The following is a 17,250-nucleotide window of genomic DNA, read 5'->3' as shown; positions in this document are numbered from 1 at the left end:
CATTGAGTAAACTCTAAAAGTATGACGACCGAAATAATAATCTCATTTCAATTAACTCACTCAATTACTGAGATGTAAAAACATTGAAAAAAAACCATACAAATGACACGTTAACATGCAAATATACCAACGGTGATTTAAAAATGCGTTCAATGTGTATTTTACAGAAAATTTGAGTTATTATCCATTATGTTTCTGAACATTTTCACCCATTAATGGCCACTGTATCCGTTTGGCACAATAACTTTAGAGAATGTTTTAAATTTTAGACATTTGCTTGCAGATGAACCGACGCATTAAAACTTCCCTAATACTTGGTGTAAATAGGTTAACTAACTCGAAAATACAAGTTGTTCTTTACATCAATGAGAATTTCTTAGTATGGCCATTAAGAGGTTGCATAAAATAAAGTGGAAGAGACATTTAATCATGATGACATGTGAGAAGTCCATGTTATGTTTTTTTTTTTTTTTTTTTCATGAGCTATAGTTTAAACACACCACAGTTTACAACTGTACATTCCTCCTTGGGTCTTTGATTGGTGGTCGGGGCCTCCTCTATCCTTTTGAGGACATCGACACCCTCCACCACTTGACTAAAATAAGCAAAACAAAGTGTAATAAAATGTGAATATGCATGGATTTGAGAGTTGATCTCTGAATTTGAATCATGAGTACGAACCCAAAGGCAACATAGGTCAAGTCCATCCACCGTGTTTGTTGCAGGGTGATGTAAAACTGAGAGCCATTGCTGTGGGGGCCCTTGTTGGCCATTCCTAGAGTGCCTCGCTTGCTGTGAGAAAGAGCAAAGCTTTCGTCTAGAAAGCGTTACGGCACATGTCAGTTAAGTAACACTGCGGACGTCATTCAGCCACTCATTGCTGTACCGTCAAATGTTGCACCATAGATGGACTCGCCTCCATTTCCTCTCCTTTCTGGTGTAATATCTGCAAACAATGGCAATATGAGTATTTTTGTGTAGGTTAAGATGTGTTAAAAATACATAAGTAACCATCTTCTAGAAGAAAAAAAAATCTTATACAGTACCAATCAAAAGTTTGGAAACACCTTCAAATTCTATTACTTTTCTTTATTCATTCGTTTGGTTATATATTTTACCGATCACAGGAGGCGGCCATTTTGTCATTTTTCGTCAACTGAAAATAATATAAGAAAGTTGCTCAGGTAATGACCAATCATATTTCAATCATGTGACTTTTGCATTATGGGAGCCCAGGCTAAGCCGATCATTCAAGTCATTAAAAGGCTTGCAAATGTCATAAAATGGCTCCAAGTGCCACCTGGTGGTTTTGGGGTGTCAGCACAAACATGTCTTTTGCGCCCCGATTGCGAGATGCCATTGAAATGATTAATGCAAAAGTCGGTGTAAAAATGTATTATAAAACATCAGGTTACAATTTTTCCAATTCTGAACGGCAATAAATGAGAACGATGTGGACTAAATTTGACACCTATAGAGGGTGTGCCTCTCTGATTAATGATCATATTGTACCTCCACCTTGCACCCAGCCATTGGGCACCACCCGATGAAACAGGGTGCCTTTGTAGCAAAGTGGATAGCCGCGAGGTGAATGACCCCGCTCTCCAGTGCACAGAGCCTCAAAGTTCCATGATGTTTTGGGACACACATCCGAAAAGAGCTGCATGACACAGAAGCAAACGAGTGGAAAATATGTTTTTATTATATATACAAAAGGCATACATTTACCTCAAATAATAATCTTCCCACTGGCTCGCCTCCGATCTCGATGTCCATGAAGACAAACCTGTGCTAAATAGGAAACGGAATCATTTATTTCATAACCAGGGGCGTAGCTTTTTCAGTGGTGTGGCCAGTACTTTATAAAAGTAATATAATTTTAATAATATTTTTTCCCCCTACACACAGTTGCACACAGTTATATTGCCTTAGTTGCTTGGAGGTGTTTCAGGTAAAATTCTTCCACGCAGGACGTCTCTGGCTGGTCACATGTGAAGGCCCACTTCTCCTTGGCCCAGTTGGCGAGGGCAGCATCATCTCCAATGAACTGGCCGTCCACATAGCACATGACGCCACTGGAGAACTGCCACATTTCGCCACGCATTTCCTTTAGTCACAGAAGGATATCACATGGTCATCTGTGAGAAAGTTCTACAGAGTTCATGTAAGATGTACTTGAATACATCGTTTCAATTGAGAGAAGTATTTAATTGTGGGCAGCTTAAGGTACAATCAGCAGCTTCTCTGAGGTGGATGAATGATCTTGGCAATCAAGAGCTCACTATTAGTTTTAGACAGATTTCTGACTAATGGGTAAGTGATAAAAAAATGCCTCTTGCTTACATGGAAATTTTCTTTGATCTTTTGAGATTTATTGAGATTTTGTTGATCTGTTGTTCTGGTTATGGCTAATGATAAAACTATCTTACATACAAACATATCTTACCTTCTTCTGGTTGTCCAGAAAAGCATGCCAGTCCATTTCAAGTAATGAAGTAATTTCTGGATCCATAAACTCACGAGGAAACTTTTGTTTTAGTCCCTGTTTTGGTGAGGAAAAAAAAGAATAAGGAGAAAGCATCCATTCACAACTTTCTATATTGTGAAGTGTGTCCCAACTGACTTTAGGCTGAAGAGAAATCCCCAGGCAATCACATGGCATGTGCATTTATGGACAATTTAGAGTCTTCTATGAACCTAAAGTTCTGCAACTTGACGCTTACCTCAATGATGCTCTTGGCAATATGAAATTGTAGTTCTTTAATCAAGCCCACAATTTTGATGTGCAATTTCGGTTCCAAGTCTGAAAAAAGGAGATTCTTACAGCAAGCATCCAGCAATAATTCATTTACTTGTTTACCCATCTAATTTAGAGCTTATTTCAATTGGACTAGTGCCTATTTTTAGTTTGCCCCAACAACAGTATTTGAATGCTAGGCCTAATAATGTATAGGCCTTATATGTACCGTATTTATGCTTTATACTTGTATCTTATGTTCACATTAATTGTATACATGCATAAATCGTTTTCACTAACCGTTCGGATTTGAGTCAGACATTTCTGATGATATGTTGGTTGTTTTAATGTTCATCGAGATATCCGAATCTTGGAGCTGAGTTCAGCTTTAGCTTATTTTTGTCCTTTTGAAGTTGTTAAATTCCGAACAACAGCAAATCGGAAACATGGCATCGGTCTGTAAACAATACTGATGTATCCACGGCAACAAGCATTTGGGCGCATAAATATGACGTCGTACTATTGCGACAATGGCCAAGTCCCACTTCGTTCAATCGACTTCTTGTTTTCACTTGAGGACTTAATTAATCCAATTATAATCATATTTAGGCGTCTTTTCCTGCTATTACAGGTGTAATTTTTAAAATATGTGATAGTTAAAATTTTTCCCACAGCTCTTAGTGGTTAGGTGACACCACCGAATGACTACTAGTCATATTGCAACTGAATTGGGACGCAGCTTTTGAGGCGCCCATATTTGAAAAACTGCAACTTCATTTGATTGTTGTCTGACGTATCCCGTGGCTGTCAATTTTCCACTCGTTTGCCTCATATAAAGTACGTATTTGTGTGACAATGGGTGTACACGACTTGTGGTCTATCATCGAGCCGGTTCGGGAGTCGGTGCCGCTGTACAGTTTAAGTGGAAAGACGCTGGCGGTCGACCTGAGTTTGTGGGTATGCGAGGCCCAGCATGTCCAAGCAATGATGGGCAGAGTCACAAAGCCCCATCTGAGGTAATATTTTTCACTCACCACACACACGGCATAATGAAGAGAGGTGTGTTTCTAAGCTTTTGACAAAAAAAAGTTTAAAAAAACATCTCAACTTTATTTGGGATCAGAGGTACTTTCGGTGGTGGCAGCCAAGCAGATGTGTACGCAGATTCCCAGTAATCAAATGATGCGTATGCAGCCTCATTGCTTTGTTTAAATTTATCACCTCAAAAAATGTAGGGAGTTTAGGTAAGATTCATAGTGAAAACAAATGAAAGTATTTATTGTAGTCTCTTTTGTTGTATCAGGAGGATTTTAAAGTTTGTTTACCCGCTGTACGTAGCTAACTAAATTAACCGTGATTATGCACAGGAATCTTTTTTTCCGGGTGTCGTCTCTCATTCTCATGGACGTGAAGTTGGTGTTCGTCATGGAAGGTGAGGCCCCTAAGCTGAAAGCAGAAACTATGAACCAGAGGACTGCAAATCGATTTGGGGGGTTCAAGAAAGTTTCCAAATCCTCCGCTACCACCAGCAGAGGGCGCTTTAATGCAGTCCTCAGAGAGGTTGGTTTGCTTGTGTAGGATTTTATTGAAAATCACGCAGGCCTAACGTTGCCACTTCTGTTTGCAGTGTGCAGAAATGCTTGACCATCTTGGAGTCCCGTGGGTGGTTGCTGCAGGGGAGGCGGAGGCCATGTGTGCATACCTGGACTCACAAGGTCTTGTGGATGGTTGCATCACCAATGATGGAGATGTGTTCTTGTATGGGGCACAGACTGTCTATCGAAACTTCAACATGAACTCCAAAGTATGTAGTATGTTGTTTGTTTGATCTCTTGTGGGTCAAGAGTTCACTTTACTTACTGCAATACGATGTAGTCTAAAGTGCTGATCTAGATGGAAAATCTGATGTTAATGGGACAGTTTTAGTAGTTATTTTTTTGTCAATAATGAAGAATTAAATAGCTGAATTATTTTTCATATAAAATTGATTTTTTTGAAAATATTTTGCCACTTGCTGTCGAGTGAAAATGACATCGCATGTGCTGAAGACTCCAGTAACAGCCAATCACAGTGCAGCTTGCGGATGTCACATGACCAAAGATGAGTTGTGATTGATTGTTTCTCAAGCCTTTGACTCAGATTGTCATTTTCAGTCAACAGGAAGTGCAAACATGTGTTTTTATTCATAGATGCACATGAAAAATGATCTAATTGTGAGTTAAATTCATAGTCAGTATCATTACATAGAAAATAGGTTAGCCCAGGAATGTAATGGGAGTTTATTACTTTCTATTACAGAAGACTATACTTTATACTTTTACATCCACTATGAATACTTAGGAAACATGCATTTACAGTTTATAATAACAGTTTTATCACAACATTAATTTGTAGTTGATACTATGCTCTCAATATTTCACTCATGTATTAATAAAGAAATTGACTTTACTATGAGGCTTGAAAATGTGAGTTCATAATGAGAGTTGTTTTCTGTTCTTCCAGGACCCCCAAGTGGACTGCTACAAGACCTCCCGTGTCCAAGAAGAGCTGTGCCTCTCCAGAGAGAACCTTGTTGGTCTGGCCATCCTCCTCGGATGTGATTACATTCCCAAGGTTTGTATCATCATCCCCAAACAAAACACGCATGAATTTTGCTCTTCTGTTAACGCACATCTTTTGACTCTCTTATAAGGGAGTCCCAGGTGTTGGTAAAGAACAAGCTCTGAAGCTAATCCAGACCATCAAAGGCCAAACACTTTTGCAAAGGTAGAAATCAAAACGATGAAGACGACAGAGCGGTGCGATGACGTGGCATGTGCCGATTCCCTCAGGTTCACGCGATGGAAGGACGAGACGACATGCGTGTCTCAGGGAGTCGCGAAGAAGCTTCCCCACTGCAACATATGTCGACATCCAGGTGAGTGAGCTTTGAACTCTGAGCCCTGTTTGTAGCCCAGATAAGAGTGTCTCAAATATGCGTATTCAAAGTAAAACTACAGAAAAGTTCCATAAAGCTGTATTTTTATTTCCATGTTTGTGTGTTTTTTAAGGCTCGGCCAAAGCCCACGAACGAAGCGGCTGTGTGATTTGCAACAGTCAGCGATTCTGCCAACCTCAAGATTTTGACTATCAGTGTCCATGTGAGTGGCACCGCTCTGAACGGACCCGCCAGGCCCAGTCCATTGAAGCAAATATCAAAAAGTATGTATCTTAGGCTAAATACTTCAAATTTATTGTATTAAGTAGATGTGGAAATGTAAAAAATGCTTATTACTCAAGGTCCCACAAGTTATATTTGAAAATGAACTGCAAGCAATAGATGTACCCATACAAACACCAAAGTATTTGAGTTTTTTTACAAGGTGGTCATTTTTGGCTAATGTTTCAACTGCTATTGACGGCTAAAGACGTCAAATCTTTCTCTAAAATGATCTCTTTTGTGAGTCTCAGTGTGTCTGGGAAAAAATGCAAGCATCCATGTGCATATATTTCGAAATACATGCACTTGGATACCTGTCATTTTTGTTTCAGACATGCCGAAGCTCCCAAAAGGCCATGCATTCATCTGAACATTATAACCCAGTTAAAAGGGAGATTGACGTCTATAGCGTGAATGAGTAAGAAATAGGGTAAGACATTCCAGAAATGTTCTTTTATCTGCTTTAATTAGTCTAAACATGGTATCAAACTAGTGGGACTGCACAGAACAAATTTTTAGTTAAAAACAAAAAAACTGATTGACTTCCTTTTTAAATTTGCCCTTCATTACTCTCAATAGCAAGTGGCAAAATAGGCGCCCCCTGAGATGGATAAAAACGAGTGAATTCTGCTGCTTCAAGTGTAAAAATGTACTCTGAAATTAGCCATCATATAAAAGACAAAATGCCGGTCGTAATGTCACTTTGTAAGACTATTTCCTTGTGTCGTTTCAGGAAAACACTGGCAAGTCAGCAATTCCCATTTACAGAGGTACAGCTGTTGCTATACGCCTCGTTCGGTTTTATTTCTGAACTGCTGTTTACTTTATGTGCTTGAACGTGTCTTTAATTCCAATTTCCCTTGCAGATTATCAATGAGTTTCTTCTAACCAAGGATAAACCTGTCGAAAACTTCAAGAGGAGGCAGCCGAACATGCTATTAATGCAGGTAATGGATTATATTTATGTATAGAGGAGGGGAACCTTTTTGCATATTTTTATTTTCCCATAGAAATTTGCTCTTGACAAGATGGACTGGCCAAAGCACTACACCAGTGAAAAGGTTTTATTTCTGATGACCTACACAGAACTGATGAATAGAAAGTGTGGCAGAATTACATCATCGCAAATCAAGCCCATTCGGTATCCCTTTCATATTTCATTTTGATTAATTTATGAATTCAAAAATACATTACATTAAATTTATGTTTTGTATTATTTCTTAGATATCATTTGAAATACTGTATAATGTTGATTTTTTTTTTTTCATCTTTTTTTCTCTCCCAAAATGAGGATATGGAAACAACGTGTGAGGAATTCAATCCCTTGCTTCGAAGTAATCTGGAGCACACCAGGCAAGTTTAAGCACACACACTATTTAAAAAAAAAAAAAAAAAAAAAAACATCCTCTCGGCTTGAGTGACAGGCCTGTAAGGGGGTCTTGGGGGTTATTAGTGACTGGCTGTGAGGTGCGCTTCAGAGGTGGCAGATCGCTCACAACAGTTTCTAGGTGCTAAACTGGTTTCCTCCCTTTGCTGGGCAATCTGTCATATCCTAGGTCAGCTCACTAACAAGACAGTCTCATACTTTTCAATCCTAAGAATGCTTTCATAATAAGATTAAAAAAAATGTTCATATGGATGTGAGTTTATTGTTTGCTTTACATATCGATGGCTGGTATCAGCAGCCTCAGCCAGTATCAATACCCTAAAATAAGACTCTTATCAGCCTGATGCTCTCTCATCTCTATTTATCATAGTTCTTGTAATATTTTTTGATATTCTACCTCATGCTGTCTGATGGCTTAATGTAGTTGCTTTAATAAGCTTCACAAAAAAACAATCACATAGAAGGAATAAAATTCGAGGGGGAGAAAAAAATCAATCATCCATCCATTCAGCTATCAATTAGTCATATTCATCCATTCATCCATTTTCTACCACTCATTGTGGGTTAGGTGGTGAGTGCAGCAGCTTTAGTGAAGGAGCCCAGGCATTCCTAGTTGAGAAAATAAGAAAAAACCTGCATAAATTGTAGTTTGAGCAAGTTCTCTTTTTTGTGTGTGTTTAAAAAAAAATAGTATCAGTACAGTACTACACATAATGTGTAGTACTGTACGGTGTGTGCAGAAATTGATTCAACTCTAACTGTTGGCGTTGTGGACAAATGTAAAACTGGCACAACTTAATTGATTAATCTGCAACTAATTGATTATCTATAATCAACAATTATTTTAAGAATATCGTAATCGTCTAAGATTTTTAATAATAAAATTGTCCAAACACTTTATCAGCCCCTCAAAGTAATTATTCCTTAATTTTTAGACTGTAGTCATTCAAGAAAACAGACTGTTTTTAGTTTGTTTTTTTGTTTTTTTTCGCTATTTGCAAGCCTCCATTTTTACTATACAAAACAATAGCTGCACTGGCAGCTAATTCAGTTTAAAATGGTTGGCGACCACAACACTAATCCCTATTGTGTGATATGAGTTATTTGTTTAGTAGCTTTTTCAATCACTAATGCCAAATAAATTATAAAATTGGTGTATAAGCAGTAAATGGGGAAAATTTGACTTGTAATACACTTTCATGCTAAATAAAATTTTATCCGCGAGTAATCGGTTTTAAAAAATGTTTGATTGTAACATTAACTGTGTCTTGATTTCTGTTGTTTATCATATTTGTGGTTTTGGCCTTCCTATTGGTTTTAATATTCCTAAAAGGTCAATTCAAACTCAAATATTTGAATTTGTAACTTTGAGGCCCTCGATAACAAGAGCCAAAATCTCACTGCAGTGACTTTTTATTAAGGTGCTGAAATCATTTGTTCTTTGATTTTGTGCATCCTGCAGATCATTACGTGTTTCCGGAGGATCGGCCCACCGAAGAGCAGCACGAGGTGAGGTCGGTGGAGGAGGAGAATCTCTTCCGTGTGGCCTTCCCAGAAATTGTGGAGAGCTACCTGAGGGACAAAGCATTGGCTGAAGACAACAAGACAAAGAGTAAGACAAAACTTGTTCAAACAACAGCCTGTTGGCCAAATATGGATTTGGTATTGAGCCCCACCCTCCTTCTCCTCCTCCTTAACCAGACGTGCCAAGTTCTTCCCATGCCCATCAAAGGCGCACGGCTTGTTTTTGCAAGCAAGGCCATTACGGCTGCTCCGACACCCGAACATGTTAGTTTGACAGCTCGGCCGGCGCACATCAAAGGCTCAGATGGAGCCGTGAGGTGGTTCCAGGTCCCTCTGTCTCCCTCTGTCAGGGTTGTGCTTCACCTTGCGCTGTCACACTTTCTCATATGGAGAAGACTTGGCATCCAACAGTGAAAACAAAAGCTCAGGACAATTAGTGGTTGAATGTTACAATTATGTTAAACCTAGGCACTTATTTTACCTTTCAAAAAATTGATACAGATTCTAATTATGTACCTCTTACCATCTTGTGGAAGACCATTCATTATTTTGCCTGTCACTATACGTGGTTGACATAGATTGTTAAACAAAATGAGTGAGATTAGCAGCATTCCTGATCTCCTGATTTATTTTGTACTTATTTGAGGCCCTCTGAATAAAAATGCTGTGATTCCTAAACGATTCAAAATGAAAGTATTCAAGTAATTATTGTCGCTCACATTGATTTCACTGTGAATCTTACAGAGAGGAAACCAAAGAGTAAAAAGGACAAGAGGCCCGATAAATCTGATGGTGTTTCAGACCTCCTAGCACAGATGACCCTTCAGAGCTCCCCTTCAGAAGAGGCGACCACCCAAACATGCCCGGCCATCCTTCAAAACTCGCAGGAAGTTGTGCTTTTGGACACACCTGTGAGCCATAAACAACATCAGCCACTCACAGAAAATCATTCCTGTTCACCTTTTTCTCAGAATAACTTCTCACCGTCTGTCTCGTCCGCTATTGACGCCCTCCACCTGAGTGACATCGACTGGGACGCGGCGTCCTTCACAGCCACCCCACCAGCTCCCAAGTTCCCGCCACAGTGCACCACAATGCCCACAGGTGACAATGTCAAGGACGTGGTGGAAGATGAGCTAGAATCCTCCAAACACTCAAGTGATGGTCCAGAGCCTTTTTTTACTGAATGTCCATTAAGGGACAGGCTACTCATGAGAAACACAGCCACAAATATAGAAGCTTGCAATGATCGGGTCCTTGTACCAAGTCTAAAACCCAGAGCGCACCTTCATGGAGATCCCAGTGAGACTCCAGCAGCAAGTCAGGCTACAACGGCTATAAAACCTCCTCACAAGTACAAATTTGTCAAAGCAGCAGCCTCAAAATTGCAGAGGTGCCACTCTGAGCCATGTCAGGTGGACAAAGACAAAAAAGTGACTGTCAAAAAGAGTGTGTGCATGAGTGTATGTTCATCCAGCGAGGATAGTGATGCGGAGAACCAGCAGATCGGATCTCGCAGAACCATCAGAAGCCAGGCCATAGGACAGCTTCCATTAGATGGTTCTCTTAAGCCTGTTTGTGGACAGCGGAAAACCACAACTAAACATATGCAAACATTCATGTCCCAACATTTGCAGTGTGGAGATCATGTTACAAAGCCTAAAAGCAAAACCCAGGTGGACATCAAACCTAATGAGATGTTCCCCCTCACCTCAGCGTCTCCCATCAGCGTGTTGGACAATGATGATTCAGTCATTGGCGGGGACAGCCCTTTGCCGCTGGCAGAGAGACTCAGGCTCAAGTTCCTCAAGTGAGAAGAAGCTTGAGAGCAAAGGAAAGCAAGAAATTCATCACAAACAGGTACTTATATATATGTATTCATGGTGCAAGCCAGCACTGTGATCCTATGTTTGGCATGTCTGCCTCTTAGTTGTGCGATCTGGGGTTCAAATCCCGACTTCTGATAATTTGGCCCAGCTTTGAAAATAAACACAGTATTTATATATAACAAGTGCCATTTAAACACACACACTCTTTGAGAGAAGAGCAAGCTGTTGGTTTTACAGCCTTCTACTGTTGGTCCCCTTGATCATGAGTGAGGCCTTACACACCTTTTCAGACATGAAAAGGTCTAGCATCAGCTTGGTGACAGCTGCATCCTCTTGCCCAAACAACTCCTCCTCACCAGCTTGTGTCCACCCATAACTTTATTTTATGTATTCCTTGCCGTTAAAAAAAAAAGAAAAACAGTTCTCTAATGGTGGACAAAAAATAAATACTCAAAATAAATGAAGTTAGATGTTGATTTTGCTAATATGTGTTTTGGTTATTTTATTTTGTTAGATGTATGTGAAAAATCTGTAGCAATTTTGTTTTTGTATTGGGGCTAGCTTTTGTGATGCATGCATTTAAACTGTTAATGGATAGTTATCATTTATTAGTTGGCTTTTTTTTATTTTAACCTATTTATGTTTTGCATCTACAGTTTTTGTTACAATTGTAGAGCTGCATTCATAAATTAGTCATCAAATTTTTATATTTAATGAATAAACTCAAATCCCAAAGACACAGTCTTACGTTTTTAACACTCCAGACATTCAATAACAAGTATTATTTTTTTAAATTTCTTATTAACGTCTTATTAACTTGAATACATTTTAAAAATATATCAATAAACAGGCTAGCTAGCATCAAATGTTTGGATTTAAAAAACGTAAAAATGTCTTTGGCGATTGAATTAGTAATACGTCTGCCTTCGCTTGTTTTGTTTTTGAATTGTAGTGGTATTACTATGGATTTGTAAAATAAATTTAAAAAAAGCTTGTTTCAGTTTGTCGATTTTATTCCTAATTTGGAGGGCCAAATTTGCCTGGGGGGGTGCGTGGGCCTCCCCTTCATTAGGCAGATCACATCAAACTGATAATTGTCGCCATGCAGACTTTAAAGGCCCACCTCCCACAAAGGGAATCTAATTATTTGTGTTTCTGTCGCATTATCCGCCTATTTAGCCTTATTCGCACCTCGGTGAGAACGAACGACGTCCTTCGCGAAGGTCGCATTTTGCCACTTGTGCTTCGCTTTGAACTCGTTTTTTCCGCCTCAGCTGTGAACCCATAAACCTCCGGAGATGCGCCCCGCGTATAAAAACGTCACCCCCCTCAGAGAAACTCGTCTGCTGTCATCATCCCTGGATGCTGATTTTTTTCCTCAACATGGACCTCGATGTTGCAACATCCGAAATCCTTAACGACTGGAAAACGAGAATACAGCTCCACTCCTCTGACTCTTCTCCGGAGTCGAATTCGTCCTCTTCATCCTCGGTGGACTCTGTGTGCTCCTCGCCGGAGATGTTCTACCCCGGGGGACACCGGGAGCTGGGGTTTGCAGAAAGTGGTCCCTGCACCGTCTCCAAGGCGCGCAGGACGCACGGCAAGGCCAAGTTGTCTACCAAGAGACGCTTGAAGGCGAGCGAGAGGGAGAAGATGAGGATGCGGAGTCTCGCCGAGGCTTTGCACCAGCTGCGGGACTACCTGCCGCCGGACTACACCAAGAGGGGCCATCCTCTGACCAAAATACAAACCCTCAAGTACACCATCGAGTACATCAAAAAGCTCTCGGACATTTTGAGCCATGCGTAAACGTCACCGTTTTACGCAGTCATTTTTGGGACTTTTTTCCTCCCCCCCTTTTTTTTTTTTAACTAAACTGCTCTAAAGTTCATAAGTTTACTTGTCTTTGGTTTCGTTACGTATTTTTGCCCTTTCCTGGATGTAAATAATGTTCAAAGGGCACTTACTGTTCTGTATATGGAATACATGTTTTACTGTGGTATTAGAAAAGGTAGTTTTAGTGATGTCTTTTTTTTTAACTTCTTTTTGTAGTTGGACTATTTTGGAAGAAAGTAGCTTCAAATAATAAACAAGATTGACAAATTGTATTGGATTTTTTTAAATATAAGGTTCAACTATAAATGCAAGTTAATTTGGTGAATTTGAGCCTTCACACCGAGAAATACTATTGGGCTGCTCGTTTAAACGTAATCCAATCAGAATGTAAGACTACCAGACCGGAAGAACAACATGTCGAGAGTAAATTTAAGTTTAATCACAGGTGGGCGTGTCTCTACATCGCCGAAAACGAGAATCTTTAGCAAGTGAGTCAATAGTTAATTTGAGGCATTGTTTTGAGAAAATATAATCAGGTATTGAATATTATTGTAAGTTACTGTAACAGTAACCTAAGCGGTTTGAACATATGTGATTTAAATATAAGAAAACATGATTAAATTGCAATATTTTGCATATAAAATAAAAAAAAAAAAAAATTCACACACGCTAAAACTTCCTTCAGATTGAAATGACATCCTGTTCAATTTCAAACATTAGATTTCCAGGTCATAAAGCTAGTATCACTTTTAAGATGATATCATAAAGAAGTGGGGTAAGAGGTCAGTGAGAGCTGTCTGACTTTGGAGACAGGAGCTGAAGAACACAAAGCAAGAAATTATCAGCCTTGAATCTCAAGAGTCCAAAGGTAAATGTCCTTTTTTTTTCCTATGGGGTGCTACTTTATGATTGTTGTTTGATATTTTAAAGACTGCTAAAATACATTATTTTACCCAAGATATTCACACATGCAAAAACGTTCATACACTCTGAAGATCTTAGGCATCCTTAAGAAATACACATCGGATCAACAACGATACATGAATGACAATGTACTTCAATCAACATCGTTGATAGAATGTCTGTAGAACATTGGGGAAAAGTTGAGACTTGATTTAACACCTATGCATACAAATTGCAAAGTTTGTTGTAATGCAACATGGCGTAAGTCACAGTATGAAGTAGAAGAAAAAAACGTTCTGGCAGTCAGTGTATGGACTGGTGTTGACTGTGTGACCATTTTAGAGTGCCTTGTTTATTGCAGGGTAGCATACAATTGGTGATCAAGAAAAAAAACAAACACATTTAGCATCTAGCTAACATTCATGCTAATGTTTTCAGATGGATGGAGACACTAAAAGAGTGACTGATGTGCCAAAAACCTCCAATTGTGGTTCTGGCAGACTGCCCTTCACAGAAAACAAATTCAGGTCGATGTAATGGTAGTTCACATGATCTTTATCTTTGAGAATGTATATTTATTCTTTTGGTTCTCACACCTTTCGACTCTTCGTTCACAGCAGGGGTCAAGGCTTCAGAGGTCACAATCGAGGGGGTCGGATGAGTCGAGGTGGAGGGCGGGGCATGAACGTCATTGGCCCGCCTTTCCTCGGGAGGGGTCCATTCAATGATGGTGCAATGAATGGACTCGCCCCCATTAGGTATTAAACAGATTAGCTATGTAGATCTTATGTAGAGAAAAATGACAATGAACTCAAAGGCTTTTGAGATTATTTCATAACCTTGATCGTGATACATATTGCAGTTATGTAGTTCCTGTCTTGTATTTACAGAGAAATAGGTATTGTGCAACCTTACCCTGATCCTAGAGGTTGTCAAAGTAGCAGTGGACTCTTGTTCATATGTCCTCCACCTGCGACACACCTCAGAGGGCCCTACCGACCCATAACCAGGTCGCTATTTTATACCTTAAAACTAAAGCCTATAACCACCGCATACTGATGAGAGGTTTCCCCATTACACAGGCACAGACCACCTACGCTACCTCTGCCGGGACATCTGGGTTTTAGAGGGCATCCTCTGCACTTGCGAGGCCGCGGCATCCTAGGGCCCGGACCACTGTGTCACTTTCACCACAGAGCTCAAATAGGGTAAGACAATTTGGTCTTTTCTTCAAAGAGCTATGTTTTTTCTGCCAAATCCGTTCTTAAAAGTTTCCTATTTACACTATTTTCAGTGGCTTTTACTCTCATTTGTTTAACATACAGATTAATAACAATCATCAGGGATGGGCAAGTACTGACACCATCGGGCTATACCAACGTTATTTTTGAACTTGAGATGAAAATTGGCTGCTTTTATGTGTCCTCTGCTTTTGTGTGCCCTCTATTGGCTAAGGTTGAGACCAATGTTTGTGATCTTGTCCTTTTGCACAGCTACTTCAATGGACCAGTGTCTCCTTTACTACCGCCTCCACCACCTAACCCTGGCAGAGGCCGTAGGTGGCTGGGGTCCCATGGCGGTCACCGCCTTTAACCCCGCCCCTTGATAAAGCTGGACTTAAATGTTTATACATATAGTTACATACATATATATATATATATGTACTGTGTCTGCATGCATTATGTTGTAAAGTGATGATTCAATAACAGGTGAAAAGCATCATATGTTGGTTTTCTTCAATCTGACTAGAGTCAAAATTCCCTGCATGTATTCTAACTAAAAAAACACTTGTCATTAATGAACAGGACAAAAGTAATGTTATGGAAACCTTTTACTTTGTTTAAAAAAAAAAAACATACACTGACACAATAAGTACAATTTATGTTTCAATTATTATTTTCCGGCCCAGAGGCCTCATAGTTCCAGATGCTAGGTTTGAAGCTGGGTTCTGGCTTTCCTGTATGGGGTTTGCATGTTCTTATGAAATTGTGGGTTTCTTCCCACAATCCAAAAACATCCATGTTAGGACACTATATATGCCATTTGATTGGCTGGTGACTAGTTCAGGGTGTATGTTGCCTCTTGCATCAGTCAGTTGGGATAGGTCACAACCTACCAGCCATTCGAAGGAAGATGAGCGGTTTAGAAGATGGATGGTCAATAGTCTTTGCTCAATTCTCATGTTTATTGACTAGGTTTTTCCACTTCTTCTGTGGGCTCGTCCTTCCACATGGGCTCATGGATGTGTTCTGGAATCTTTTCCATAGCAGTCTGAGAACAAAAAGTAAATTTGTGACGCGTGTGAAAATGCTTGGAGTGCGACCTTACAGCAAGAGCCCGACTCACCTTTGTGACCTGCATAGCAACGCTTTCTGGAAGGTTCCTTTGGATGTATTCCAAATACACACGAGCTGTGGAGCCTGTTAAATGAGACAACTACGAAAGAGACAAGTCTCCTGTTACCACTTTCTTAAAAATGTCCAGTTATCTACTATGCACTATGGTATGAGAAAACACGGGTCAAGATGAATCATGATTACGGTACTGTATATATAAAATCTCACCTCAATACACCTGTAGTGTGTCCTCATCTCATACTGAACCCTGTGTTTTTTGAAGATGTGGACAGACTTAAGGAGTGTTAACCTGTCCATGTCTTTGGGAGGTTCGAAACTGGCAGAAAAAAAAGAGGGGGGGTAAAATTATCGTAAACAAAAGCTTATTTCACAAAGATCACTAAATATTAATGCATCCTAGGACAAAAAAAACAGCTATTGAATAATGACAGCACAATATAATATGTTATGGAGCAACACACATATAGAACATATAGATTAAAACAGATCCTAGTGAAGCTGCCATATACTGCCAAGACTCACACTTTGCCAATACTGATGCCAAGCTCTTTTGCCGCCATTGTGGCAAAATACTCATAGCTGTCCAAAACTGCCCTGTCATGGCCTTTCACCAGCACAGTCACCTTCTGGAACAGCGTGTCAGGTTCATCCGTCACAGTGATCTGAAAAGGAAACGTTAGAATGGTTTCCTGGGTAAAGTGAATCAGATGTTTAAAAAGGTGGCGACTTCCAGGCACAACTCACTGGTGAGGCCGTTGATAAAAACACTCTGGTTGTGTGGAAGGACGACTTCAAAGGGACTGGATGCCTGCACAATTTAATTACAAAAAAGTAAAACAAGAGGACCACGACGTGCACTGATACTACCTATGATAGATTACATAAACCAGTGGTTCTTATAAGTACATAAATATATAAAGACACTAGAAATTTACTAGCTGATTCAATGTTAGATGGATGGCAACATGTTAATTGTATATAAGTACATAAATATATAAAGACACGAGAAACTTACTAGCTGATTCAATGTTAGATGAATGGCAACATGTTAATTGTATATAAGTACATAAATATATAAAGACACGAGAAACTTACTAGCTGATAGTTAGAATTGGCATAGAAAGAGCCACAATGTTGTCGACTATTAGCCGATTAAATTAAATTCGATATTTTGCTGATATGTCGTGATACAATAGTACATACCGAATTATGAGCCGTTTGTTATGATCTGCACGGTGACCCAGAAGTCGTGGTCCCTATAAAACATGTTAATAGCAGATGCAAGGTTGAGATTCGCCAAAATTTTCATTTTTACGAACAATGTCAAGTTTAAAATTTACATGCATAACCTAAACTGCAGTGTTTGCAATTTTGTAAATACCGAATTAGAGATGCCGCTTAGTATCCTTGCCAGAGAACAAAATTCTCTTCTGAGAGCCATGGAAGCGGCCATGTTTTAAGTACGGTACACTAAACCG

The 17,250-nt window shown here is 39.6% G+C and overlaps 5 protein-coding genes across 6 annotated transcripts; 3 read left to right on the top strand and 2 right to left on the bottom strand.

Annotated features, from left to right (window-relative positions):
* Window positions 1-2: 2 nt before the first annotated feature.
* On the bottom strand, window positions 3-3,196 carry ppil6 (peptidylprolyl isomerase (cyclophilin)-like 6). Its single transcript, XM_088403254.1, has 9 exons — window positions 3,038-3,196; window positions 2,724-2,803; window positions 2,447-2,542; window positions 1,928-2,107; window positions 1,729-1,791; window positions 1,513-1,660; window positions 887-946; window positions 682-817; window positions 3-595 (listed from the first exon to the last, which is right to left on the bottom strand). The coding sequence occupies exons 1-9, from the start codon at window positions 3,090-3,092 to the stop codon at window positions 484-486; spliced, it is 930 nt and encodes a 309-aa protein (XP_088259380.1). The 5' UTR covers window positions 3,093-3,196; the 3' UTR covers window positions 3-483.
* On the top strand, window positions 2,078-11,580 carry gen1 (GEN1 structure-specific endonuclease). Of its 2 annotated transcripts, none has more exons than XM_088403253.1 (13): window positions 2,078-2,164; window positions 4,105-4,297; window positions 4,365-4,541; window positions 5,240-5,350; window positions 5,430-5,503; window positions 5,569-5,654; window positions 5,788-5,938; window positions 6,670-6,706; window positions 6,803-6,883; window positions 6,947-7,077; window positions 7,228-7,289; window positions 8,786-8,935; window positions 9,592-11,580. In XM_088403253.1, coding segments are annotated over exons 1-13 (2,325 nt in total). In that variant the 5' UTR covers window positions 2,078-2,162; the 3' UTR covers window positions 10,662-11,580. The 2 variants fall into 2 exon arrangements, with proteins under 2 accessions (XP_088259379.1, XP_088259378.1); XM_088403252.1 differs by lacking the exon at window positions 2,078-2,164 and adding an exon at window positions 3,593-3,753.
* A 287-nt stretch (window positions 11,581-11,867) lies between these two features.
* msgn1 (mesogenin 1) lies at window positions 11,868-12,518 on the top strand. Its single transcript, XM_088403255.1, has one exon. It carries the CDS (start codon window positions 12,039-12,041, stop codon window positions 12,483-12,485), a length of 447 nt encoding a protein of 148 aa, XP_088259381.1. The 5' UTR covers window positions 11,868-12,038; the 3' UTR covers window positions 12,486-12,518.
* A 397-nt stretch (window positions 12,519-12,915) lies between these two features.
* Window positions 12,916-15,988, top strand: LOC148407033 (uncharacterized). Its single transcript, XM_088402688.1, has 7 exons — window positions 12,916-13,000; window positions 13,233-13,380; window positions 13,854-13,942; window positions 14,033-14,173; window positions 14,306-14,425; window positions 14,498-14,623; window positions 14,909-15,988. The coding sequence occupies exons 3-7, from the start codon at window positions 13,854-13,856 to the stop codon at window positions 15,006-15,008; spliced, it is 576 nt and encodes a 191-aa protein (XP_088258814.1). The 5' UTR covers window positions 12,916-13,000; window positions 13,233-13,380; the 3' UTR covers window positions 15,009-15,988.
* On the bottom strand, window positions 15,232-17,248 carry mrps10 (mitochondrial ribosomal protein S10). The gene is made up of 7 exons (XM_088402687.1): window positions 17,154-17,248; window positions 16,976-17,028; window positions 16,517-16,580; window positions 16,295-16,434; window positions 15,980-16,088; window positions 15,762-15,851; window positions 15,232-15,686 (listed from the first exon to the last, which is right to left on the bottom strand). Exons 1-7 carry the CDS (start codon window positions 17,223-17,225, stop codon window positions 15,600-15,602), a joined length of 615 nt encoding a protein of 204 aa, XP_088258813.1. The 5' UTR covers window positions 17,226-17,248; the 3' UTR covers window positions 15,232-15,599.
* Window positions 17,249-17,250: the final 2 nt, after the last annotated feature.

Source organism: Hippichthys cyanospilos, chromosome 20 (genome assembly GCF_059441005.1).
Source record: "Hippichthys cyanospilos isolate Australia breed blue-spotted pipefish chromosome 20, RoL_Hcya_1.0, whole genome shotgun sequence".
Classification (NCBI taxonomy): domain Eukaryota; kingdom Metazoa; phylum Chordata; class Actinopteri; order Syngnathiformes; family Syngnathidae; genus Hippichthys; species Hippichthys cyanospilos.
Note: the sequence above shows the minus strand (reverse complement) of the source record. Positions and strands in the feature narration are given on the sequence as shown.